Source organism: Podarcis cretensis (genome assembly GCF_951804945.1).
Source record: "Podarcis cretensis genome assembly, chromosome: 2".
NCBI lineage: Eukaryota > Metazoa > Chordata > Lepidosauria > Squamata > Lacertidae > Podarcis > Podarcis cretensis.
Window position 1 is genome coordinate 89106644 of NC_137171.1, and position 27721 is coordinate 89134364.

The 27721-nt window shown below is 44.0% G+C and overlaps 1 protein-coding gene across 7 annotated transcripts in view; it reads right to left on the bottom strand.

The window, feature by feature from the left end:
- GRIP2 (glutamate receptor interacting protein 2) overlaps positions 1-27721 on the bottom strand; it is a 385893-nt gene that overhangs the window by 106144 nt on the left and 252028 nt on the right. The window contains exon 1 of one of the 7 annotated variants that reach the window (XM_079964502.1): positions 1308-2165. The exons of the other annotated variants lie outside the window; for them this stretch is intronic. Coding sequence (XP_079820628.1) covers positions 1308-1347 — 40 coding nt within the window. The 5' untranslated portion in view covers positions 1348-2165. Of the gene's footprint in view, positions 1-1307; positions 2166-27721 lie in introns of those variants that run through there. 7 annotated transcript variants of the gene reach the window in all.

A 27721-nucleotide genomic window follows, 5' to 3' on the forward strand; every position in this document is an offset into this window, starting at 1 on the left:
GTTTGCCTTTCCTTGTTCATTTATTCAATCAGATCAGAGAGGCAGGTCAAGAAGAAGTTACCCTTTAAAGATTAACAAAGAGTCTAGTGGCACCTTAGCACCCAAGTTTAATGTGACATAAGCTGTGACTGGATCAAGTTCACTTCATCTGATGAAGTGTTATCCTCAGTTGGGAGATGTGCACACATGCACACACTTACATGGGTTGGTTACAAGTATGTGTCTGAACCCACATGTGTGTCCAAACACACATGGATTCATTTTTTGATGCTTTGTTACAACAAACTAACATGGGTACTCTTCCTTGAGATAGTCCATTTTCTCAAAGTGCTGAACTTTTGTTTCTTTTTCTTTTTTTTACAAGGAGACCACCTAGACCAACCTTCCTGCCTGAGCTGAAAAACCCAAGGGTGACAGTGGAACTCAGTGAGCATAATTAAGCATGAATCACATGTTATCACCGCCAGCTCTCTCTAACAATAGGTTGTTGTAAAATCTATTCAGCTTGCAAAATCACGGTGGAATGAATACTCATTAGCCCTCTTCTCTGAGATGAAAAGAAACAGAGTGAGAAATAAGTGTGGTCATTTTCTGCGAAAGTAAACTATCAGAGTGCAGTTCCTGAGGGCCACCCTGCAGCTTATGGCTTCAGTGTGAACACGCGGTAAAATAGATGCACTCAGCCAATTTCAAATGTGGTGGTGTACATTGGGTCTACCTGTGTACACACCCTTAATCTGCAATGTGCGAAGCAGCCCTCCATCATAAGGCAATTTTCTAGTGAATCAGAATCATTAATGTGTTATATTATTACACTAGACTGACTGCTTGATCTTAGGAAGACCACTGCACAGAGTTAGCAGGCTGCCTATTTTTAGCATGCTCCTTTACTGCTCACAAAAGCTCCTCCTTAGTCTTTTCTATGCAAGCTCAGCTTTATAGTAAAAGGGAAAATACAAAATTACATGGAGCTACACACAAATCCCCCACGGGGTGGGGTGGGGGGAGACATGAAAGCTACAAAAAGACTTTTAAAAGAGGTGTTCAGTATAGCAGCCCACAGTTTCCAAGGTGACAAAGTCAAATTAATTACATGCAAGTGAACACATAAACACAGCTGCTTAAAACAAAAGCATGGAAACCACAGTGAAAGAGCAAAACAGATTTTGAGAGACTTTTAGTAAAGGTGGGAATCACGTTTGTAAAAAAAATGAAATGAAATAAAGTTCGAAGGATCAAGTTTCTTTCACAAAGAAGATCAGATCAAATGAAAAGAAATGGAAGGTAATATTTTAAGTCTCACTCACCGAAGTCTGACTGCAAATCCTTTTTCAGCCCGCAAAGCATGTCTGCTATTCTATCTATCAAAGCATTCAGCTAAATTGCAAGAGGCACTCCTCTCTCTCCGCCTTGGATGGCACTGGAATCACATTACAGCAGCCTCGCTCTCTCAGGCTGTCTCCCACAAGAGAGTAGGGCTTTGCTGCACTCCTCCACTTAAACGGAACAAAGTCCTATTGACTCTACCAGACTGACACCCAACAAATGGTACACTCCCTTGAAATAAAACTTAAAAGCGATGTCAGTCGAGATCTCTAGATTTGGAAAGCAGGTAATTATTATTATTATTTTAAAAAGGTGAACAGATCTTTGATATGTTCCCTTAAGAAAATCCAGTAACAGATCTGTCAAACTGGCTCGCCACGAGGCAGAACAGGGCAAGAGTTTCTAAACGCAGGCATTAATGAAGAAATTCTGGTTGAAGGTGAAGCAGCATGGGCAAAACTGAACAGTGGCTCCCCAGCTTCCGCAGAGAAGGCAAAGCAGGCACTTCACTCCCATCTGCATTCCAACTTAGCGCACGCTGGGGGAGAGCAGCCATCAGCCCACATGGGTGGTGCGCTCTCGTCTTTCAGGCAGTCTTTTGTTGCTCTCACCCAGGAAAAGAAAATCCATAGCAGTCCCCAGAAGGCTGGATTTAAACCTCTTCCTTTGTGTTTCTAAGCCAAAATGCTTTCCCTCCCTTTGCTCAATCCAGCGGCACAAGTGCAAGTTGGAAGGCAGCAGCGATGACTTAAAGGTAAAAGAGGAGAAAAAATATTCTAAGTTGCAGGCAGCAACATTGTCAGAGTGAGGGAGAAGACCGCAAGTGCTGCAATACTGCTCCACGCTACTCTTTGCTCTCTCTCTCTCTCTCTCTCTCTCTCTCTCTCTCTCTCTCTCTCTCTCTCATTCTCTCCACCCCCTTTGTCAACCGACAACTGCACGGCCTCCAGCACCTTTCAAGGCAATGTCAAGCTGCTGCCAAAGCATTATGCTCCCTTCTCTAAACACAGAGCCAGGGCACAGGAGCATGAAGCAGCAGTTATGTCGCCTGATAACTCAATTTAACCCTTCTTTGCAGGGCAAACTGGCCAGCCGTGTGCAGATTCGGATTGCCTGCTTTGCGGACTTCAGATGGTAGGCAGCTAAGTTTTACTCAGAATAAGTCATCTTATATCAATGCACCTAATGTAGTTATACTCATTAATTTCAATGGGCCTACTCTGAGTAAGACATAGTTGAATACCACTCTGCAGAGTCTGTCCGCCCATTAATTATAATAAGCACCAAAAAGCTGAATATGGACTCTAATATGAAGGAGGGAAAAGGAGCAGATACAATTGCACCTTGCTGGACAACAGAGATTGCAGTGTTGAACCTTGGGGATATAGCGGTATTTCTCCCTAGAAGTACCAACTGGCACAGGAAGAGATTTGGGCGGTGGTCACTCAAGCTGGGGCTACTAATCCATTTTAGACTTAAGAGTTGGGACTACAAGGGTTATGCAGGAATCTTTTCCCTAACGTAGAGCTTGAACCCACAAACTTGAGACTAAGAATCTCAAGCTCTATTGACTGAGCTACATATATTCAGTGCACTGATTCAATGTGCCGGACACTTGCGCACCACTCCACCTGCATATGCCCATAGTCTATGGCTTTGCAAATGCTTGCAGTCTTCATGGAGAAAACACTGCGCTGGGTTGCTGCACTGGTTTCAGTACTAAAATGTCATGGACATGCAAAGAAGATGAAAAGAGGAACTTTCTATCTGACTGCTTGCCACAACCTCATAGAGGCACTGGCTTCTCCAGAGGATGGGGGGGGGCGCATGATGCGCCATCGCAAGGAGCCAGCAGATTGAGCCAAACGCCTTCTGAAAATTGAGGGGGCCCAATTTGGCCCCAATACATTCATGGGGCCGAAACTACCTTGGCCCCTAGGAGTCAATGTCCATGTAGAAATATATTTAGCTGCCTTATACTGAGGCACACCATTGGTCCCTCTATCTCAGTATTGTTTACAATGACCCGCAGCAGCTCTCCAGGATTTCAGGCAGGAATCTCTCCCAGTCCAAACTGGAGAGGTCAGGGATAGAACCTGGGTTGTTGTTGTTTTTTTTTTCATGTAAAGTAGATGCTCTTATCATTCAGCAATGATCCTTCTACAGAATGACCAAAAGTGCTCTCAGCCCAACAACTGTATTTGGGAATTTGGCACCTGGATAGCTCAGTTGGCTAGAGCGTAGTGCTGATAACACCAAGGGTGCAGGTTCAGTCCTCATATGGGATTGCAGGGGGATGGACTTAGATAAACATCAGGGCCCTTTCTAACTCTACACTTCTATGATCCTATGATCTCTTACTTCCCACCTTTCCAGCAGTACTACAACCATGGTGTCAACACTTTATCCTCAAACTGGCTGCCCAGTTTAAGGAAAGCAAACCTTGAGGTTGCTACACATACAAAAAGTAGCAAGGCAGATTCTGGAGAAGAGTTGATATTGCAAAAGGAAGGCACAGATCCAAGGCAAGCCCACAAGGCAACCCTGCAAGGCCACCCTGCACGACCCTGTCTTTCCACACTTCATAACATATTGGCCATGATCTGACCAAAGTGAACACTTTTTATGTCATATTGATTTCTTGAGAGAGCCGAGCATATACTTAAAATCTCTCACTGAAACCAGAGTGACATAAAATTGCTCGACTTTGGCTTGCTTGTGTCTATAATAAATGGCTGGACATTGTGCTATCCAACTGCCCCTTTCGTCTTCCTTTAGGATAGGCTTGAGGGGAAGAGGTTCAAGAAGGCACATTCCAGCCAGTTCTTTATTTAAAGATCAGAGAGCCAGGAATCACCCAGCCCAACATTCTTGACACTCACTGTCCTGGAATTCATCCCCAAGCATTTCCCATTCATGATGTGCTTCAGAACAGCATGCCTGAGTTTTTAATAACACTGAATTCTTATAACACTACACCAATATGCCCAAACTCACACTAACGAATCCAATGCAGTGTGCCAAAAATAAGACCCTGAAAATGGGGTGATGAAGATGCTTGATTGCATAACTGGAAAAGTTTCCACTTTGAAAGTTAGCATGGGTAGAACGATGGAAATGTTGTATTATGTGTTTAAATAAATAAATAAATAAATAAATAAATAAATAAAGCTAGTGATAGAGATTGTACAAGACAATGGCCACAAATGGAGGTGCAAATTTTTGTCTTCATTAGACATGGGAAGTCTCTTTCTTTAATGAAATGGAGAAATGGAAGAACCTTGCTGAGTATTGTGTCCAGTTCTGGGCACCACAATTTAAAAAGGACATTGACAGGCTGGAACATGTGCAGAGGAGGGCAGTCAAGATGATAAACCTACTGGAAACCAAGCCTTATGAGGAACGGTTGGAGGAGCTAGGTATGTTAAGTCCGGAAAAGAGGAGACTGAGAGGAGACATGATAGCCATCTTCAAATATCAAAAGGCTGTCACAAGGAAGAAGGAGCAAGCTTGTTTTCTCCTGCTCTGGAAGGTAAGACCTCAACCAATGGATTCAAGTTACAAGAAATGAGATTCTGACTAAATATCAGGACAGTAAGAGACAGTGAAACTGACTCCCTCAGAAGGTGGCAGTCTCCTTGCCTGGAGGTTTTTAAGCATAGGTTGAATGGCCACCTGTCATGTATGATCTAGTTGAGATCCCTGCAATGCAGGAGGTTGTACCTGATGACCCCTGGGATCCTTTGCAACTCTACAATTCTATAATTCTATGGTGATATGGATACTTCCCTTTCTCGCACAATCATCGATAACCTAAAAATAGCAGGTTATGGCTTTGTTGTTGTTGTTTAGCCATTTAGTCGTGTCCGACTCTTTGTGACCCATGGACCAGAGCACGCCAGGCCCTCCTGTCTTCCACTGCCTCCTGCAGTTTGGTCAAGCTCATGCTGGTAGCTTCCAGAACATTGTCCAACCATCTTGTCCTCTGTCGCCCCCTTCTCCTTGCCCCTCCATCTTTCCCAACATCAGGGTCTTTTCCAGGGAGTCTTCTCTTCTCATTGCTCCAAATATTGGTAATCATCATGCATGGAGGCTCATGACATGATTCAGGCTATGCCACCAGAGGCTTCTATTCTTTTACCATTTGCCTTAATACTTGATTTCAATATAATGGAGAGATACAATACAGAATAACCCACATGTATGCATTAACACCTGCCTCCAAATGAGGGTTTTGAAGTGTTTGCCAGACCTAATGAATCTTTATGTATTTATTTACTCTAACATTCATATCATGCCTTTCTTCCATCATGGAACACAAGGCAACATGCATAAAATTCTCAAGCAGTCACCATGCAATGACTGACCAGAATCAGACCTGCTTAACTTCAGCAAGATAGTGGCTTCACATGCTTTTAGGTCATACCCATTAAACCCATTAAAAAAGAAGATGAAACAGACAATTGTGACAGACAGTGGAAATTAACCACGACACCATGATTTATGCACAGTAACATCTCTACCTTGGGACAAAGTCACTTGCTTAGGGTTCAAGTGCCTTGAGCAGAAAGCTAAAATTAGCAAAATCAAAAAACCAAAGCACACAGAGGAGAATTATACCCTGTAATTTGTTATTAAGGGGAAAACACCACAGTTGTCTTTGATAAATGCAATTAGTAACAGAGTTGAGTTTGCAATTAGAATCCCTTCACACACTGTATAGCATTTCCCAAGAAAAATCATTGGGTGAGCTTTGGAAATTTTTCAGAAAAAAGGACACTGCTGGAAACTGCTAATTTGGAGTAGGTACAATGCATTAGTTAAAAATGACAATGAAGTTGATTGTATTAATAGCGTACTCTTTTTAATCTTGCACCCCCCCCCAATATATGCATTAAGAAACCTGAACCATCATGGTAATTGGATTAAACATAGTAGGTCTGTTTCTTTCCTAGCATACCTCAAACTAGCCCTGCAATTAACTTTTGTATAATGAATGTCCAGAGTGAGGTTATAGCAACACAGCACATCGTGAATGAGAAACCTGTAGCCCTCCAGATGTTGATGGACTGAAATTCTCATTATCTCTGACCACTGGCCATGCTAACTGGGGTTGATGGGAGTTGAAGTCCCACAACATCTCAAGCACCACAAGTTCCCCACCCCTGTTCTGTTCGAATGACAGTCCAGTCCAAGACCAGCTAAAACAGAAAAATAAAATAAGTAAGAAGGAAAGCAAAGGCCCTTCAGCAAATACCACCTGGGCAGCAGACTGCGCAGGTCTGTTAGGGTGAGATTTCTTGTATTTCTATTTAAAAATTAAATATAATTTTGAGAAGTTATTTCTGAATTTACACTTATGAGGTTAGCATATGTCAATTGCATTCAGATCTGCCCCATCTTTTGAGTGTGTAGGACTTCAGGGTGAAGCTCTAGGTTCAGGCTTGCTCCAGAAGCAGGACTGGAGTCACCTGTACTAGAATGTGAAAAGGTGTGTATATATGTGTATATATAATTATTTGTTTATTTGAAGATTTTTCCAATTACAGAAGAGCAGCTCGCTAGTCAGACTTTCATTAACCAGCTTTACATTCAGCACTCATTTAAAGCCTAACCACTAATTTACGGTTACATATTTTTCTTCCAGAGTCACCAGAGATCAAATTCTTTGAAAAGCATAACACACAATATATTTAAACGTCAGGCCTCTTACACGTTCTCCTGTTTAGAGTAAACATATACCAACTACACACCAAAAAGAGTTAAATGCCAAAAATGGGAACCATTATTCTGAGAATGCACCATTCAAATTAGGATAGACCTAATCTGCACAGGTATTTTATCCACCATAAAAGCAATCCCCGTTCTTTGACCAAACCACCCCTTAATATGTGGCACCTGGAGGGCATTGCAAAGGAGCATTGAAAGAGGAAAGTCAGGAAAGCTTGCAGATGCCCAAGCCTGCGAGTTCATTATAGGAATTGATAAAATATTTCCTTCAAGACCAGGATCTCATCACAACACAGACCCATAGGGCTTCTCTAGGTATCTTTCCATAAAGATGGGATTCTTCTAGGCATTCTTAAAAGCTAATTCATCATCAATAATTGGCACTGCAAGATAAATGGACCTTTCCAACAAGCAATTATAGCTCTTACTTCAGAGAGAGAAGCTGCCAGTGCACAAAAAGAAGGGAGAATATTCTCGTTGAGTTTTTGTCTAGAGTCGTCCTCATTAACATTCTGTCTTCCTCAGAATTGGAATCCAATGAGAATTACCATACATGTTTGGCTACACAATATTTCAGTAAACAACCACATCCATCTTGGGCCTACTAAAGCTACAGCAGCATTGGCAGAGTCGGTAGCTAGGAGGCTTAAAAAAGAAGAATCAGTCAGCTAGGAGCACCACATAGGATTGTGATTAATGGGAGAGAAAGGGTGCCAAAGTGACCCTCAATCTGACACCGGCCTCTTTGAAGTTCCAGGATTATGCAACATGTATAACATCTGCACCTAATCAGACTGGAATGCAAGCCAAGATAACAGACTGATATTCAGTTCCAAGAAGCACTTTAGAGCAAGTGGGAAATTATCCTTATTCTTATTTTAAAGAAACTGAAGGCATCGTAGGACCAGAGATATTTATCAGATAACAGTATTCACTAAAGACTTGAGAGAAACTACTGTCACAGCATAACATGTGGAATTGCTTTTACAGTGATCTATTTTCTTTCCATATTTCTTAAAAAAATTGTGAAAAGGAGATGGACAGAGAGGAACATAATTTTAAAGGCACACACACAACCTCTGATAGTTAAGAGATACGCAAATGAGTTGATAGTTATGTGCTCCATGCAATGGTATGCGACACGAAGAGACACCCAAAACCTCAGACAGTGCACCAAATTTAGAACACAGTGATCTTCTGAGTTGGAGAAGGAAATCTGTTCTATGTCTCATGGCCTAATGCTTTCTTATTAGGTCCTAAAGAGTCTAGACTGGCTCCCAGTAAATTTCTGAGCACAATTCAAAGTGTTGATGCTGACCTTTAAAGCCCTAAACGGCCTCAGCCCTGTATACCTAGAGGAGTGTCTCCAACCGTGTCATTCAGCCCAGGCACTAAGATCCAGCTCCAAGGGTCTTCTGGTGGTTCCCTCACTGTGAGAAGTGAAGTTACATAGAACCGGGCAGAGGGCCTTAGCGTTAGTGACACCCATCCTGTGGAATGCCCTTGTGATCCTATCAGATGTTAAACAACTACAGTGGTACCTTGGGTTACAGACGCTTCAGGTTACAGACTCTGCTAACCTGGACGTAGTACCTCGGGTTAAGACTTTACTTCAGGATAAGAAAAGAAGTCATGAGGTGGCGGCGCAGTGGCAGCGGGAGGCCCCATTAGCTAAAGTGGGATCTCAGGTTAAGAACGGAGCTCCAGAACAAATTAAGTTCTTAACCCGAGGTACCACTGTATATGACTTTTAAAAGCCATCTGAACGCAGCTCTGCATAGGAAAGTTCTTAATGTTTGATGTTTTATCATTTTATATATATATATATGTTGGAGGCTGCCCAGAGAGACTGGTGCAACCCAGCCAGATGGGCTGGGTATAAATATTCAATAATAATAATAATAATAATAATAATAATAATAATAATAATTTTTTATTTATACCCTGCCCTCCCCAGCCAAGGCCGAGCTCAGAGCGGCTTACAAGCAATAATAAAAACAAGTTGAATGATTACAACTTAAAAACAAAATTAAAATACAACATTAAAATATTTAAACATTAAAATATTAAAATATAGCCTCATCGTAGGAGGAGAAGGAAAGAAAAAAAAGAAAGAGAGGGAGGGAATCAAATTGGCTCCAAGCCAAAGGCCAGGCAGAACAACTCCGTCTTACAGGCCCTGCGGAAAGAAATCAGATCCTGCAGGGCCCTGGTCTCATGAGGCAGAGAGTTCCACCAGGCCGGAGTCAGAGTTGAAAAGGCCCTGGCTCTGGTTGAAGCCAATCTAACTTCCTTAGGGCCCGGGACCACTAGGGTGTTGCTATTTATGGACCTTGAGGCTCTCCGTGGGGCATACCAGGAGAGGCGGTCTCGTAGGTACGAGGGTCCTAGGCCGTGAAGGGCTTTAAAGGTCAAAAGCAGCACCTTAAATCTGACCCTGTACTCTACTGGGAGCCAGTGCAGTTTGAAAAGCACTGGGTGAATATGCTCCCAGGGCAGAGACCCCGTGAGGAGCCTCACTGCAGCATTCTGCACCTGCTGGAGTTTCTGGGACAGCTTCAAGGGCAGCCCTGCGTAGAGCGAATTACAGTAGTCAAGCCTGGAGATGACCGTCGCATGGATCACTGTGGCCAGGTCAGGGCGGGAAAGGTAAGGGACCAACTGCTTGATGCGGCGAAGGTGGAAAAATGTCGCCTTGGCTGTTGCTGTAACTTGCGCCTCCATGGAAAGGGAGGCATCAAGGATTACACCCAAACTCTTAACGGAAGGCAATGGCAATAATTGGGCCCCCGCAAGAGAAGGGAGTTGGTCCCTCATCCCCATGCCATCCCGTCCCAGCCATAGGACCTCTGTCTTTGAAGGATTTAGTTTCAATCGGCTCCCACGAAACCATCCAGCCACAGCTTCCAAGCATCTGGTCAGTGTGTTCGGGGCCGAGTTGGTGTGGCCATCCATCAGCAGGTAGAGCTGAGTGTCATCAGCATATTGGTGACAGCCCAGCCCAAAGCTCCGGATAATCTGGGCAAGGGGGCGCATAAAGATGTTAAAAAGCATCGGGGAGAGAATTGCGCCCTGCAGCACTCCACACACCAAGGAATGGCATGACGACATTTCCCTCCCTAGTGCCACCCTCTGTCCCCGACCAGAGATAAAAGAGCACAGCCAGTTACGGGCTATGCCCTGTATCCCCACGTCTGTGAGGCGGTGGTCCAGAAGATCATGATCGTCCATGTCAAAGGCTGCTGACAAATCTAAAAGGATCAGCAGTCCTGACCCGCCTCGATCCAGTTGTCTACGGAGATCATCTGTTAGGGCAACCAGAGACGTCTCGGTCCCAAAACCAGGACGGAAACTGGACTGAAATGGATCTAAAGCCGATGTTTCCTCCAGAAACCTACCAAGCTGCTCAGCAACCACTCTCTCAATTACCTTACCCAGATATGGAAGATTTGAAACTGGGCGGTAATTGGATAGGTCTAAGGGATCTAATGAAGTTTTCTTTAAGAGTGGACACACTACTGCTTCCTTCAGTTCCCCTGGGAATGTCCCCTTGTCAAGGGACAAATTGATAATTTCAACCAGGGGGGTCCGCACAACATCTGGACACTCCCTAATCAGCCAAGATGGGCATGGATCAAGGAGGCAGGTGGTGGGCCTACCAACTTGGAGGAATCTATCCACATCAGCAGGGAGTATCCGATCGAAATGGTCCAACACTGGACCTGAAGTCAGTCAATAATAATAATAATAATAATAATAATAATAATAATGGTGTCAGTGAACAGTTTTGGACATTCAGGGAACTGGGGCTCAAATTCCTGTTTAGCCATGCATTCACCAAGAGACTTTCTGCCGGTTGTTCTAGGGGTGCTCAAGATTGCAGCTGGTGGGGTGTGTTTGTGCACATTGTTCCACAGCCCCCTTCACCTATTACATTAATGCACCAGGAGATTCATCTGAACCCCCTTCTCTCTTTGCCTAACATACCTTTCAGGGTTGTTGCAATGCCAAAAAGGAAAACTTATTGACTGCCTTTTTGAGCCCTTTATGGGGAAGTGGTACAAATGCGGCACATTTAAGTATTTCCTCTTTTTAACATGCACACGCACGCGTGCACACACACACACACACACACACACTCCTTTGTCTACTGTAGGAAAGGATTTCATCATGTTACATGATCTAGTATAAATGTAAGATACGCTACCATGGTAAATAATACCCACACAAGGCTTTAAAGAAAGCAAAGCCGTCAATCTTATCTTTTCTTCCGATTTCATGCAATCCCTTGGCACCAGAATCTTTTCTGGGACACTTTGCCAAGCCAAATGGAAAACTAAGTGAGTAGGTCATCACTCTTAATAGGTGTCACATACTTTCTTTTCAATGAGTAACAGTGTAACAATGCATTAACGAGAAATGAAACAGCATGTTAACACTAATTTGCATAGCATTAAACCATGATGCTTTGCTTTCTCGTTCTCCTTTGAAACCATCCTGACCTGCATACGAATCAAGATAAAATTTAATTGCTGGAATATTCAACAGAAGCACTGCGTTTCTGCTTAATAAGACTTCATTTTTACGCTAGCGCATCAGACACCTTTTCTCCAAGGTGCTATATCTGAGCTACTTCAAATGCAAACATATCTTCCCGGGGCTTAATTTTAATAAGCATTGCAACAGGATACACTTTAAAAACCAATTGCCACATTTTGCAAAAGAGGAAATAAAAAATTAAACGTGTGCATTATGATAAAACAGGCAATATCCCGGGCATAGGAAGGTAGAAATACTCAAACACAAGTAGCATAAAGAGCTTCCATGACACACCAGCTCACAATACAAAGTGAACATTAGCTTCCCTGGAAGGACTTTATGAAGCAGACAGAACAAAAAGAACATGGCTAGGGCCTGGGGGTGTGGGGAGTCCAAGTGGGTATAGAAGGAGAAGCTTAGTGATGGGGGCTTTTTCCAATTGAGGGAGTTTGCACAACAAATTCAGATAAGGTTATTCCCCACCAATAGTCCATAGGACTAGGACTCCCAGTCATATCATTTCCAATGGGGAAAAAATGGCATTGCATGCACCATTTTTGCAATGTGGCATGATAGCCTCATTTTCTCATCAGTTCTCATCAGACCGCCTCTCCCAAGCGAAGCAACATGCTCCGACGGAGCCTCAAAAGTACTGCTACCATCTTCACCTGGCCTCAATGGAAGTTGTTTGGGTCTGGACCAGCGGTTCCCAACCTGTGGGTCCCCAGATGTTGTTGGACTACAACTCCCATCATCCCCGAGCTCTGGCTTTACTAGCTAGGGGTGAAGGAAGTTGTAGTTCAATAACATCTGGGGACCCACAGGTTGAGAAAGGCTGGTTTGGACAGAGGAAGGGCACTTGAAGAATTCATTCTGAAGTGAATCTGCACCTCTTGGACTAATATGGGGATGAGAATGATCCCATCCTTTGGACTTTGGACTTCTCTGAATTTTTGCAATGCAGTTCCCAGCTTGGAAAACAATATGTATAAAAATGCACATCTTAGGGAAAAAAATATTTACAAACCCGTGCTTTCTGTGATTCCCCACCCCCAATTTTTGTAAGTTTCCTTTTAAAAATAATAATAATCACAGATTAATGCTGAAACAAGAAGAAATGGACTCATGAATGACCACAGGTAAAACTAAAAAGGAACAGAAGTAGGTTGATCTTTTGATCCATAAAAGGAGTTTCAAGCACCTGTAGAACTTTTGCAAGCTCGAACTAACATTCAATTCTTTTCAAATTTAATACTATCTTTGGGCTCATCTACACTTCTGTTTGGGAAAACCTTATCTTCAGCACTGAATCAGAATAAACTTCCATTGGGTTTTCTCTGGAATTGACAGTTTGCTCTGATTTAGGGCTAAAGGGCGAGTTTTCTGGGGAAAAGCAGGGGGGCAAAGGTGAAATTGCTCAGACCCATGGCGAGAAAAGCTTGGGACAAGCGGAAAACCACTTGAACCCCTCCTTTCAGGGCATGGGAAAAGTGGAAGTGGGGATGAGCCCTTAGTCTAAAGTTGTTCAATGCTTGTGTTCAGAGACATGCCCAGTTTGCAGCTTTTAAAGTGCTTCCTGGCCTCAGCCAACAGATCAGGAAGGAAAAGGTTGACTCCAACTAAGTCACTTTAGCATCCACAAACACAATCTCAGTGCGACAGGAGGAATCCACACCAGACGACAAACCCATGTACTTAACCTGTTTGTCCAGAACATTCTGCTCACCATGAGTAAACCTAAATGGCTCTGACTTGCTTGTCAGAGATGACCGTACCTTTTTTTTTCTGATCTCATGGGAACACATTGTTGTGCTGGTCCAAATTGTGTCACTGTTGGTGCATGTTATTTGAAAACTGATGAAGACTATATTTAATTAAGACAAATCTTAAGACAAAGGTGCATCTTAATATCAAGGTAAAATAAATGCACAACAGTGGCATTTGCACTGCTTGCGGTTGGAACTAGGACTGGAAGACAGATAAAGCATCTCTTCTGCCAGTGGTGTGAAAAGCAGCAGTTGGAAACCGGGAACCAAGTATGCTTGGTTTAGGCAAGCTCTACGGACGCAGGGACTCTGTAAAATGAAAGCCATAGATTCAGCTAAGAAACTGCAAAGAGACAAATATGGACATTTTAAGTCATTATCATTTCAGCTGGAATACTTTAATTGAAAACAACTAATCTTCCAGCAGGTTGCTGAAGGTTTTATAAGCCAAATGGTCTGAGTTTTCTTTTGTATTCACACTGCAATGACTGCAGGGCAGCATATGCCACTTTTGCGGTCTCTGCCTGCAACAAACTCTTTAATCAGGAGCAGGGACACTACTCAACCTTATTTCTCATGTAGAAACAGGCCCAGCACAAGCAGCCAATCACAGGCCTGCTTCCCAGGCTCCTGGATGCTTTTCAGTGGCGAGTGGGATGCTGTTTTTGAACAGGAGCTCAACTCAGCTCCCACCAGTTTAAGTTCCCACCGAAGACATTGATTTTGGGTCTCCCAAGATTCAGCTTCATTGGATGACCCCAGGTCCTAGCATTGTGAGAGACAAGAGGCAAACACCTCCACATTCATTTTCGTTCCGCTAGGCATAATTTTATAGATCTTCTGGCCAATGGCAACTACTGTGGCTACCTTTTTTAGAAAAGAAAGAGAAGAAAAGTTGACACCTGCTTGCAAATGTGTGGTCTGGCCCTTTATTCCTGTGCTGTTGCATCCCTGCAGTGTGAAATGTTTAAGAGAGACATAGAGGGATGGGTGTAGGTATAAGACTGAGGTCGGCAACCTAAGGTTCATGGGCAGGTAGTGGCCCATGGGGCTTGTCTACCCGGCCCATGGTGACCCCTGCCGCCCCCCGCTCTTACTGGCATGGTGCAGCACAGGGACAGACTTCCGGGTTGATGGCACCTGTGCGCATGCGCTCCTCCAACCCGGATGTATGCGAGAAATAGCTTGTGCACAGACATGTGGGACGGAGAAGCGCCCGTGCGCATGCGCACCCACTATTTCTGGCACACATCCGGGTTGGAGGAGCGCTGGAAATAACGTGTGCACATGGGCACTCCTCTGACCCAGAGGAGTGTGCGTGTGCACACGCTCTGGCCCATCTTCCGACGGATGGAGCGTGGACCAGCCCATCATTCAGTAAGCTTGCCAATCCCTGGTATAAGATGATCTCAAATGCACACAGAAGAACTTTTGCAGGGTGGGGTGGGGAATCAAACAAGAATCTTGGGTATCAGCCTGCAGATACAGAGCCTGCATAACTCTTAGATTACTCACAGATAAAAGCAAGTATTTGCGAACCACTTTTGTCCATACTTTAAAAAAAAAACACAGTTTAAAATGCAGATTCTGTCTTGCCCTTTTTTTGTTTTTTTTGTTTTAAGTTGCAACAGGCAAAGCAAGCAATATATCCTTCAAGCAGACTCAAGATCAGTATAAGGCTCACAGGTTTTTACTGGAAAACTTGAACGGTGTCCAAGACATAAAATTTAATAGAAAGATTCCTGCCATTTCCATTAGCACCCCCCAAGATTCTATCATATAGTGCCTGTAGAAGTAAAACCTTAAAATTTTCTGATTTCCAACCATGAAAGTATTTTTCACCTCTTAAAATCCTGTGAAGGTGAAAGCAAAGGCTACTTTCACATAATGACTAGTTTGGCTGAAACTGGCCCAAGACGTTTAGGTTCTATTTTGAAGTGTGTGAAAGTGGTAGCAGCTCCACACCCAAATAACTAAAATGGATAAAGACAGTAACCGCTTACCTGGGGCACTGGGAGGGTGGCCGTTGCTGCTCGGTGCAGCTGTGGCATGGCCCCGGGGGACTATGTTTCACTTCCTGCGCAGTGGGGGTTGGGATGTTTGGCCCTTCCCTCCCGACCGAGCAGGCATTGGCCCATACAAACAAGCCAACCAGTAACCCTGGAGAGGACGGGCTTCCAGCCCCTTGAAGTGAGGGCCATACCCAGAGCCCACCCCCTCTTGGATTACCACTGGATTTAGCACCCACCCATCCTGTCTGTACATCCCCTGCCCAAAGGTGAGCAGGCAGTGCCCTCTGTGGCACCCTCTTGGCTCATCACCCAATGTGGGTGAACCCTAAATCCGCCTCTGGAGCATGTTGGTAGAAGACTTTTGCAGGCATATTTTCAATGAATTCTATACCTAAGTAGCCCATGCCACTCCTTCCAACTCTATGGGAGCTTCTACACAAGATTTGAATGCAACTCATAACAGAGAATGGCATGTAGAGCTAGTGCAGTCTACAGTTCATCCTGCTTCCTGTACCCAATTAGCTCTTTCCTGGAGTCAGTGGGTGAAATGCACATCCTCCATTAATTTACTAAGCTTTCTGCGGCCAGTCTGATCACCGATTTGAAGCAATCCTCATCCTGTCAACTGCCCTGCATTATTGGGCACTTTTTCTTCCTGGGGGGGGGGGGGCGGAGAGGACATTTTGCATGCATCCCACCCACCCCTTCACTGGACACATTTGCTTTCGCCATGGAGCAAAGATGCACATTGCTTGTTATTTTGCACAGCTAATAATTACATTTCACTAGACTTAAATAATTACACAAGACTTAAAATAATTTCAGAATAAGGAGACACATTTGTAATGCAAATGAGCGCTCTGAATTAAGGAACGACTAAATAAAGACATCAAGGCCTTTTAGCACTGCTGAAGCTGTTTCTTCCACAATGAGCTGGCCCTGGAATTGAAAGTGTGGTTCAACACAACACTTAATATAGCCTATAGCCTCGCTACACTGCTCTTTTCAGTGCCAGGAGCAGACCTTTTTATTTCTCCAGACCTTTTATTGCATTTAAGCTCAATCACTTTTATCTGTTCTGGTTTTCCTGACAGTTTTAAATACTCAGTAATGTTGGCTGACTTTATAGTAGACTATCGTGGAATCTTGTGATGAATGGCAGTATACAAATTTTAAATAGGATCCTATATTGCTCCAATTTATATCCTGCCCTTCTTCCTGAAAGAGCCCAAGGAACCCAAGACCAAGAGAGCCCATCCTCCGACAAGCTTCACCTTCCTTTAAGACCAGCTTCCAGAGGACCTCTAGCAAAGGAGAACTAGTCAGATGGCTGAAGTGAAGAGGGAACTTGATGAAGCCCAAGGCCTCCTTGTATCAGTTATCATTTACTTATTTCATAAAATGTATATACTGCTTGATTACGGAAAAAGTTCAAAATGGTTTACAAAAAGAATGAAACCATGACATTATTAATAAAAACAATTTAAGTCCAGTCAGATGGATGGCATATAAATAATAAAATTATTGTTATAATTCTTCAGAAAATTAACACCAGCAATAAACTAAAAACAACACCAGCATTCTAAATATCTGGGTAGCCTTGTGTAAAAGGGGAAAAAAAATGTTTTTAGCAGGTGACAAAAAGAGTACAGTAAAAGTGCCTCCCTGATTTCAATAGGTAAAGTGCAGGTGCCACCACGCTAAGAATGATTTCTTACAGATATGGAACAAGTAATTTGTGGCACCTGTTACAGTACCAGTTCCATAGATCGACTCAGTCAGTAGAACATAAGACTCTTAATCTCAGAGTCGTGGGTTCAAGCCCCACGTCCTGGTGGAATGTTTGTTGTCTCTGAATGCATATGAGCAGGGGCCAAGGGGCACAATCCTGCTGTCAGCCTGCCCGCCCACAATATATAGCCACATAATTTGTGGCAGATTTTCCCAGAAGCAAAGTTTTAGTAACCTATCAACGCTACAGATTTAAGATGTTTCAATAGCTAGGGTTGGTGCCCCAAGTACTGGGACTCCTGGGAGCCTTCACTTTGTGAAAGTGCCTAGGCAAGAGGAAGCAGAATTTCCAGCTCCCTCACAAACTTACCATTTTCAGGATTATGTGTGGGAGTAGAAACGGAGCTGCGGTTTCTCAAGGTGAATATTTAACACGACATCAGCATCGATCCAAATAATATAAAAACAACACACACACACCAGAAAAGCATGAGATCCAAGTAGAAAGCAGGCGAAAGCAGGTACTGTGTTTTCTTCAAGATGAACTTTGGGCTTTATGTGGAACACAGGCTTCAGTCTGGGTGGCAGAGGGGGGAAAAGAAGAGCAGGCTGCCACTAGCTTCTCTTTATTAGCACCAAGGGACCCAAAACACATAGCAGGCTTTTTTCCCCTTGACCAGACAGTCTCCGGCTTGGCAGCATTGCCTGGAGTCACTTACCCATGCCTTTCAGTTAAGTTACCATAGTAACGCAATGCAGATGTAACCCAAGTGTTTTACACAGCACAGCTGATTTATGCCAGCCCATTCGAGGAACCAAGACAATGATATCTTGACTTTAAATAAGTCGCTGGAAAGTATCTGCTCTCCAACCACTCTGCCTCCTACCTTTTTTACCCACCAGAAAAGATCTTTTTAAAGTTTCATGAGCAACTTCAGTAATTCAGACTGGGGGGGGGGGGGGAACTGCAGTTGACTGGACTGGCTTTTAGAGCTGTAATCACCAGCACCACCACTCAGTCTTGTGTTTTCGGAAGAGCGATGGGTCTGTGCTGTCCGACAGCTTATTTTTCCATCACAACCTTTTAAAAATAAGGACTGGGGGAAGTGTGGGGGAAAAGGCAGCCAGGGCCAGCTCAGTCATGAGGCAGTTTGAGGCAATCCTCTCGGGTGGTGGGCATCTCAGGGGGTGGCAACGTGGTGCCCAGTTGGGGCCCTATTCACTTGCCTCACCGCTGGCTTGGACAAGTCTAAAGAAGCCTCACAGCATCTGGCTTCCGCGCACATGAGCTTCTGCAGGACTCTCCTCCTCCCTCTCTAGCCTTCCTCACCCCGAGATAGAATCAAGGCACACATGGGAGCTCCTTAGAGAAAAGCAGTACCTAGAAGCTTAAACTAACTTTAAAATATTATCAAACTTTAATGAAAACTTTAAAGTGGCTGTGGGGCAGGTGGTTTCTTAGTCACCTCACCAGAATGCCCTGGTGAGGCTGCTGAAGAAGCTCGAGACCACAGCTTCACAGTGAGTCCTGAAGGCTTTCTCTCTGCCTTGCAGACCTTTTTCCAACAGCTTGCAGGGCAGCAGCTGAAGAAGGAGCAAAAAGGGTTTTCTTGTGTGTGTGTTTCTTTGTGGCTGATTAGCTGCTCTCCCTGTGCAAAGGTCAGAGGGGGCAGGGTTTCTGTTGAGGCAGGTGATTAGCTGTGGGAGGAGCTTATCAGAGCTTGCAGGGCAGCAGCGCGCACCTGGCGGCGTGCACAGTTTGATCCATCTTTTAGATTTAGGGGAGCTAGTCTCCAACGTTTGTTGGGGGAGACCTAGGGGTTTTTTTTTGGGGGGGGGAGTTATTTGTCCTGTCTGCACGCTTCTTATGATGGAGGACCGCTGTAGCCACCCCCAACGACAGGTTGTCAAGATGGCGAGTGAGGGAACAGCTGCAGTCGCCTGCGGTTCCTGCACAATGTTTCCCATCTTGCCAAAGGTTGCAGGCAGCTTTACCTGCAGCAATTGCACGTTGATTGCCCTCTTAAAAGACAAAGTCCAGCAACTGGAGGAACGTGTAGCTACGCTCCAAAGAATTAGAGAGCTGGAGCTCTTCTTGGAAGCAACAGAGCACACCGTCTCCACCAAGGAGGAGACAGGGGACTCCCCTGAGAAGGAGGCTAGTTCACCAACACAGGAGCCAGATATATGGAGAAACGTGACTCAAAGAAGTAGGAAGCCCAGGGTTCGCTCTGATTGTTTAGAAATACACAATCACTTTGAGGTCCTCTCCCCTAGCATGGAAGACGAAGAGCAGACTTCATTTGAGGATCTCTCCCTCATTACAGTCGATCTCCTGCCAACCAGCAGTTCGAAAGCACACCAGTGCAAGTAGATAAATAGATACCGCTGTGGCGGGAAGGTAAACTCTGGCACTCGTCACACTGTCCCGTTGCACCAGAAGTAGTTTAGTCATGCTGGCCACGTGACCCGGAAAACTGTGGACAAACGTCGGCTCCCTTGGCCTGAAGCAAGATGAGCACCACACCCCAGTCGCCTTTGACTGGACTTAACTGTCATGGGGTCCTTTACCTTTTTACCTTATCTACTTTTGTTATGTTGTAATTATGTATTTTTATGTTGTAAGACACTTTGAGCATGGTATATACTGTGGAAACGAGGCATACAAATAAAATTATGTATGTTGCCACTCTAATGAAGGATCCCCACCCTGGTCCTTTCTCCGAATGAGCCAAGACTAGATAGAAGGAGAAAGGTTAAATGATGTCGTTACCACTACTGCAGCTGCAAGAAAAAGCAGGAAGGGGACAGAGCGAGGGTTGGAAGCAGCAGCCAAGGAGAAGAAGCAGCTGGGGCGGAGGGAGAAAATATGGAAGCCGCAGTAGGAAGAGAGAGAAGGAGACACCTCCCTTCGCCTCAGGCAGCATAGATTCCTGGGTGAGCCCTAAGGACAGCTGCATATATCTCACTAATTTTATAGTGGGCCTTAAAATAAAATCCCCACAGAAGCATCATCTTTCGCCAAGCATAGAGCTTCACATAAACATTTTTGAGGCACATCTTTAGGAACCTCAAAACCTTCATGTGAGAAATGGAGTGGCAGATAATGATCTTCCTTGGGACACAAGGGTGAGTGGCCCACATACTAGTCACAAAATTGTGCTGGCATGACTTTATTCACAGCTTTCACATTTACAGGGAATTTGAACAAGTTGCCAGCCTGGATTAGGCAGTATGGCACATCACTCGAAGGTTCAATATGGTAAGCTGCTATGCAAATGGTTTTAAGTGGGCAACTATATCCCCAATGGACAATTTAGATGAGTCATTTACTCATTTGCATCCACCTTGCCACCATCTAAGGTATGCTGGCAGTTCTGGTTTCTGAAATAAGAGAGCTCTTTTGTATATTTATATAAGCATGGGAATGAGAACAAAGAACATCCATTATGGTCTTTTGTAGGATTGTTTAAGAAAAGGAGACAAAAATGAGGCAGAACCAGACTAATGCATTTTCCTTGGGATATGGCACTAAAACAGCTGCAATTAGCATATCCATCTCAGAGAAAAAGGGGGAAAGGGGACATAACTTATCATTAGTAGTAGTATTTCTCTTAAAATATACCTTTCATTATTTATTTGTTACCAATTTATATCTTGCCTCCAACCATAGGTGCTCAAGACATGCAACAGGAAAGCAAGACATCTTAAAGTAGCAGAAATGCAAAAACCAATAGCACACAAAGGGCAGGTAGGATCAGCAAAAATAATTAAAAACTGAAAACAAAAAACAAAACAGTGACAGGCCAAAGGCTCATTAGATGTCCCTCCTGCAATGTTGAAATACCATTGTTGTTGTTGTTTAGTCGTGTCCGACTCTTCGTGACCCCATGGACCAGAGAACGCCAGGCACTCCTGTCCTCCACTGCCCCCCGCAGCTTGGTCAGACTCATGCTGGTAACCTCGAAAACACTATCCAACCATCTCGTCCTCTGTCGCCCCCTTCTCCTTGTGCCCTCCATCTTTCCCAACATCAGGGTCTTCTCCAGGGAGTCTTCTCTTCTCATGAGGTGGCCAAAGTACTGGAGCCTCAGCTTCACAATCTGTCCTTCCAGTGAGCACTCAGGGCTGATGAATAAATGCAGGTTTTCCTGTTGTCTGCCTTGTTTTTTTGAGAGAACACAAGAACTTCTCCAACAGATCCCAACATCTGAGCAGGCTGTATGTAGGAGCAATGACTTCTAAAGCCCTAACTAGCACTTTGAATTGAGGCCAGAAATACAACAGAAGCCAGCATAGTTGCGTTGTTTTCATGTGGGAGTAATATGCTCCTTGATAACTGTACCCCATCAGCTGGAATGGGAAACCAGAGATTTCATTTGTGTTCCTGGCCATGATGCTGCATGTTTTCGCTTCCTCTGTTTTGCTTTGTTTTTATTCCGGGGATTAGGAGATTTGTTAGCACATTTCATTAAGTCAGATTGATTATTAACACCCATAGCCTTGGTAGAACTCACTTATTTCATTCGGGCAAAAAGGTATAATATAGTAAAGACCATCAGTTTGTTAGCCTGTCCCTCCTCCCCGCTTTCTTCCTCAAGGGCAAAAGCTTAATTTGAGCTTAAACAGACCAGGCTCCTACACTGTATTTCCTCCAGCTTCAAAGGGAGACACTGAAAGCTTCAGAGGGGAGAGAGAAGTTTGACAGCTCATGGGGCTTTCCCCTTCTTGCTCCCCATTATGCATTTCAGCTTCACAAAGGATTCCCTCTGCAGGAGAGTCGAGCGCTAAAGCAGGTTATATTTTAGAGTGCAAAATCAAGAGGGGGTTAGCAAAGAGTGAGCGTGGGGGGAACTGAGCAGACAGCTGATTAACAGACTTGCATTTATGACAGTTTAATAATAGAGCTGTCACAATAGGAGAGATTTACTAATTGCAGAGTCTTTTCCTTTCAGGTCCCCATCACATTACCATTTAAATCCCTAGGCAACTTTCCCTAAACACCTCCTTTTAAAAAGGAGGGAGAAAGTACCTTCAGTTCTTATTCAGCTAAATATAATGCATGCAAGCATGAGCAGTGAAAATGGGACTTTTGCTATAAGAACATAGGGTTTTTATTTAGAACACAAAAAGAGCCCTGCTGGATTAGCCAAAATCTAATCCAGCATCCTGCTCACACACTGGCCAACCAGAAGCATGGACCATTCTTCGTGGGCCCTGCCTATAAGCTGGGTATGTGGCAGCCTGCCCCAGACCCCTCTGCTAGGGCTATCCAGGTGCCACACCTTAGCGGATCCCAGGCTAAGGAAACTGCCTGGTGTTTTCTCATGCCAGAATAGTAAATAGTTACAAGTGAATGCACATCCTTGCTATTGGGAAGGTGAGAAAACCTCAAAGCACAAGGCCAATTAAGGTACGAGTAAAATTATTTCCCAGCTCTGAGAACTGGTGATCAACAGTTGTCCACAGCAACTGAAAACATAGAAGAAGGGTGGGTGGGAAGATGGTGACAGCAGAGTGATGCTGACGCTGCAGGCCGAATAGCCCAGGAACAGACCAGACAGAGCAAGTTTTCCCTCATGCAGAAGTGCTGCCCACCAGGGCCTACCGCCACTTCACCCAGCCAACCAGTCCTAGTGGCTTTCTGGGCGATGATGGTGCTTGCCAAATTGGAGCCATAAAAATGTGTTCCATATTATTCTTTGCCATCCTGGTACTCCTGCCAGATGTTTTGGACTACAACTCCCATCAGTGCCAGTGCTGGCTATAGCTGATGGGGTTTCTAGCCCAAAACAGACTGGTGACGACTGAACCAGACACCGAAAATTTCTATAAACTTTCAATCAACTTCTCTAGTGTACAAGAAGAACTTAACTTCGCTTGCACTGTACAGAAATTTGGTGTTTTTCAAGCCAAGCTCTGAAAGGAAACATCACATGAAGAACGATGCAGCCCAAGTTGGGAGATAATACTGCTCAAAAGCTCTCCACTGAAATTATAAGGGAGATTAAGATAAGCATTTTAACAGGGATAGGTAGAAATACTGAACATTTTAATTAACAACTGTCCATTTTCTCCAAGTAAATTTTTACCTTCAGTTCATTGGCAAATAAGGATTCTTTAGCCATACTGCCCTTCTTATGCAAGTGGATTAACGCTTCAGCTTTAAAGCAGGTTCAATTCCCAAAATGCTATTAAAACCCTTGTTTCCTCCTCCCCCAGCTCCTACTTTCTAATAGATTAGCATCCAGCTGATCAAAAACTGAATAATTACAGTGCGGCAAGAAGGTTAATGGCAAGATACATCCACTGTCACCTCATTAGAAGAAGAAATCTGAAATGTTCATCTGTTTATTATGCCTGATTAGCACCGATGCACCAGAGACCAGTTTGACAGTCTGGCAGCTAGATTAGTTGGAGCACAGTTATCTGCAAGCATTACACATACCAAGCAACCAAATTTAGACCTCCCCAATCGAAGTGAAGCCATGATAGTTATCAGAGAAGTGATTCAGTTGAATTAGTGGCAGGTCTAAAAGGCTATAAACCACGGACCTTGGGTATTGCTAGGAATGAAGTTCTGGAGGCCATACTTTCCTGTTTTAATCAGATTTGCCCAGATTTATCCAAGATCTTCCTTCAGAGCCAATGTGAAAGGCTTCGGCCACACGAAGGCTATGTACATATTAATAGCTTAAAATGCAGCAAGATTGTCCCCTCTCCCTTCTCCCACATTGCATTTCAAGACACATTTGCACAGTGTTGTACCAATTTTGTTCCTTTACCTCTGCAACCCCCGTCCCCCCTTGAACTACCTAGTTCATCGCACATATCTTCCTTCAGAGCCAATGTGAAAGGCTTCATATACTCCAAGTCTATGTGCACATTAGCAGCTCAGAGGAGAGATTCAAAGCCTCATGCGTGAGCAAATGGCATACTGAAATATCATTTGGGAAGGTGCCTGTTGCCTGCCAGCAGCAATCCCAGATTCGGTGTCCTGTTCTGCCCTGCCATGTCCAATTGATTTCTCATTTCCAGACGTCAGGAGCTCCATGCTCATTTTTGCTCTGTGATAAGGAGATGCAGGGATGGAATATGCACATATGCCAAGGTTCATTTGGGTCTAGATGGACCAAGTAAGCAGACTTCAGCTGAGATTAACTGTGGCAGCTGGAGTTAAATGTGACAGTAGCAGAAGACCCAACTGCAGAACAAACCAAATGGGGTGGGAAGGATCTCTGAATCCTAGCCATACCATACCAACAGTCAGTGAAACAAGGTAAGAGAAACCATTTAGTTATTTGGTGCACAAGAGCCAAATTCAGTTTTCCATTTCGGGGCAAGAATGGGGCAGGACCCACTGAAGAGCTGTTGCATCTTACTCTGCCATGTTGCATTCAATAACTAATTTCGCTTAAAATGCAAGTAGGCACTAGGGTTCCTTGAGGAATTTGATTTATGTGAACTGTGATACAAATTGACTTGATCTGTATCTCCCAGACTAAATGTGTCCATCAGAACTCAGATTTTGCATGTCCCAAATGTTCTTACAGAGTCCTTGGATAAAACACAATAGTATCAAAATAAAATGCCTAATATTACATAAACAAAATAAAATGTGTATTTTCGGGGGGCGGGGATATTTAGAAATACACTTGGATGGCAAATGTTTGTTTAAATGCGGAATTTTGTTCAGATCAAGGGGCGGGGGGGGGGGCGGGGAAGTATGATAGGACAGACTTATGGGTGAATTATATCTGAAAGCAACAAGAACTAGGAACAGACTTGATTAGTCAATTCCTATTAGGCACTAAAATGGGACGCAGGTGGCGCTGTGGGTTAAAGCCTCAGCGCCTAGGACTTGCCGATCGAAAGGTCGGCGGTTCGAATCCCTGCGGCGGGGTGCGCTCCTGCTGCTCGGTCCCAGCACCTGCCAACCTAGCAGTTCGAAAGCACCTCCGGGTGCAAGTAGATAAATAGGGACCGCTTACCAGCGGGAAGGTAAACGGCGTTTCCGTGTGCGGCTCTTGCTCGCCAGAGCAGCGATGTCACGCTGGCCACGTGACCCGGAAGTGTCTCCGGACAGCGCTGGCCCCTGGCCTCTTAAGTGAGATGGGCGCACAACCCCAGAGTCTGTCAAGACTGGCCCGTACGGGCAGGGGTACCTTTACCTTTACCTTATTAGGCACTAAATAACCTAACAGATTACAAGGCAGGCTCAAGAGCTCCCCTTTGACAAACCTTGATTGTGGCAAGATGTAGATGATCAGCTCATTCTACATGAAAATGTCTGGCAGTGACATGGGACACTCTCCATATATTATCTGATATTATCTGCAAGCAACACATGGAGGATGTCACAATAAGCAACTTCAATGTTGCTTTTACAAAATGCACAAAAGCTTTATCAATGTCTTTTAAAAACAACCCAGATTCTCATTAGCGCCAAAACTATCTAGCATCTTTACTCTTGTATAAACAACAACAAAGCTTTAATAGAACAAAAAAAAACCTGAGAAAGCAGACAAGGGGAAACCAGTAAGAACATTAACGAAATTGAGAAATGAACTAGCAGCATAGGGTTCAAAGAAGCTGAACTGGCAGAGGAATTTTCCATGATTTTCCTAAGACAATTATGCTCCCACTTAGCATATACAGAGCACCCTGTTCTAGTTAGCAGCCATTCATCGGATAGGTGCAGACTTTGCCCAGCTGTTTCATTGTGGATATATCACTGTGGAAGTGTGCAGTTCAACTGCAAGCCCTGGCTGTGAATAAGGATTATGCATTATGTTCCCACAGGAGACTAGCCAGGGCAAGAATGTGTACACACTATGAAAATCAGTTGGCATATTTGGAAAAAAACAAAGAGCCAAAATTTTAGTCAGCACTTAATTGTTTTATGCAAATTTCACTCAGAAGAATAAAGTTGCTTTTTGGGGGCCAATATGGCATTTGGCTGTTGCTATGGCCATTCTTATAGAAACTCCTCAGGGGTCAGCAAACTTCTTCAGCAGGGAGCCGGTCCACTGTCCCTCAGACCTTGTGGGGGGCCGGGCTATATTTTTTTGGGGGGGGGGGAAGGGAATGAACGAATTCCTATGCCCCACAAATAACCCAGAGATGCATTTTAAATAAAAGCACACATTCTACTCATGTAAAAACACACTGATTCCCGGGCCAGATTTAGAAGGCGATTGGGCCGGATCTGGCCCTTGGTCCTTAGTTTGCCTACCCATACTCCAGGTAATAGCTGGCGGATTCCATGGAAATTACAGAACTTGGAGAAGCTATATGACAACTCTGCCCTCTTGTGACTATTAGGGTTTAAACAAAAGAACGAAATGAGGAGAACACTGTGACTAAGCTAAAAAGGGGAGACATCTGGATACTAGTGAAATCTAATGAGTGGATTCTGGTCTCTGGTACCAGTAGATATCCCTTAACTGGGACGGAAGGCTGCTTGGGACTGAAGTCCAACCGGGCTCTCTTAATAGGAATAAGCAAGCACTGCAACTAGAACTATCATCTGCCACCAGGGTACAGACTGGAGAAAGAGAGATTGCCAAAGATTGCCATTGTTCTTTCCCCAGACCCATTTTCCCCTTCCCTTCTATAAGAGATGTTATTTCTCATGGGAGAAATTGAGGGTTAGAGGAAAATGTCTCAAAGTTCCCTTCACAGATGGATGCCATCTAGTGAAGTGGGGAAGGAGCATCCTGAAGAATTTGAGAAGATGAGTACTATCTGCAAATTTGTGTACGAAGTAACTAGTGGTCTTAGCCAACTTCCACTTTTGAATCATTTTCTGTAATATAAGGCAAGAATCAATCAGAAACTGGAGTTTAAAAGTGAATGAGTTCCAGAATAGAGGCTCTCCGCACACCTGTCTCAGTCATTATCTTTACTGTTAATAATCCTTTACATCTTCAGACTATTAACACATTTGTCCGAAATCCTTCAAACTGGGCTCAAGCTGTTACAGTTCAGTCTGAATCTATAAAAAAGGGTGACCAGTTCTCTCATAAAGATTTGGTATCATTAATAAGGCTCAGTTCCTGGTATCTTAATTGTCTCTTGAGCTCACAATCCTAAGAAGGCTCAGAAATAATATGGTCTGCAGCTTCCTCTCCATGAACTTTAGCAATTTATCATGATATAGTTAAAAGGCCTAACAGATAGGCTGGGACTTTGTAGAATCTTTACCCAGAAAGGTACACATTTTTTATCATTCTGTTCTGGGTTGGAGGGCATTGCTGTGTAACTTGAATGTAAGTTAGGTAAAGACGGGTCTGTGTTAGCCAATTAACCAATTTGATAAATAAGTTTGAATATCCTGCAGCTTAAAAAAAAAAAAAGACAAAAAGGAGTGTGTGGCTTTTGCCCTCCTAGGTGGGTCATAAGGAAAGGGTTAAATGAGTGTGAAGTGATTGGCCAGTGGGAACCCAAGGGGAGGAGTTAGAGTTAGAGTTGGAGTTGTTTGGAAGTCAGTTGGGAGTTGGAGAAGGAAGAGGGAGGATAAGTCTGTGGGTTGGTCTAGTTTTAATGTGAGAGAGTGAGAGGAACTGTTAGGTGGAGTCAGATAGATAGTTGGGATAATCAGTTTGAAGTTGTTAG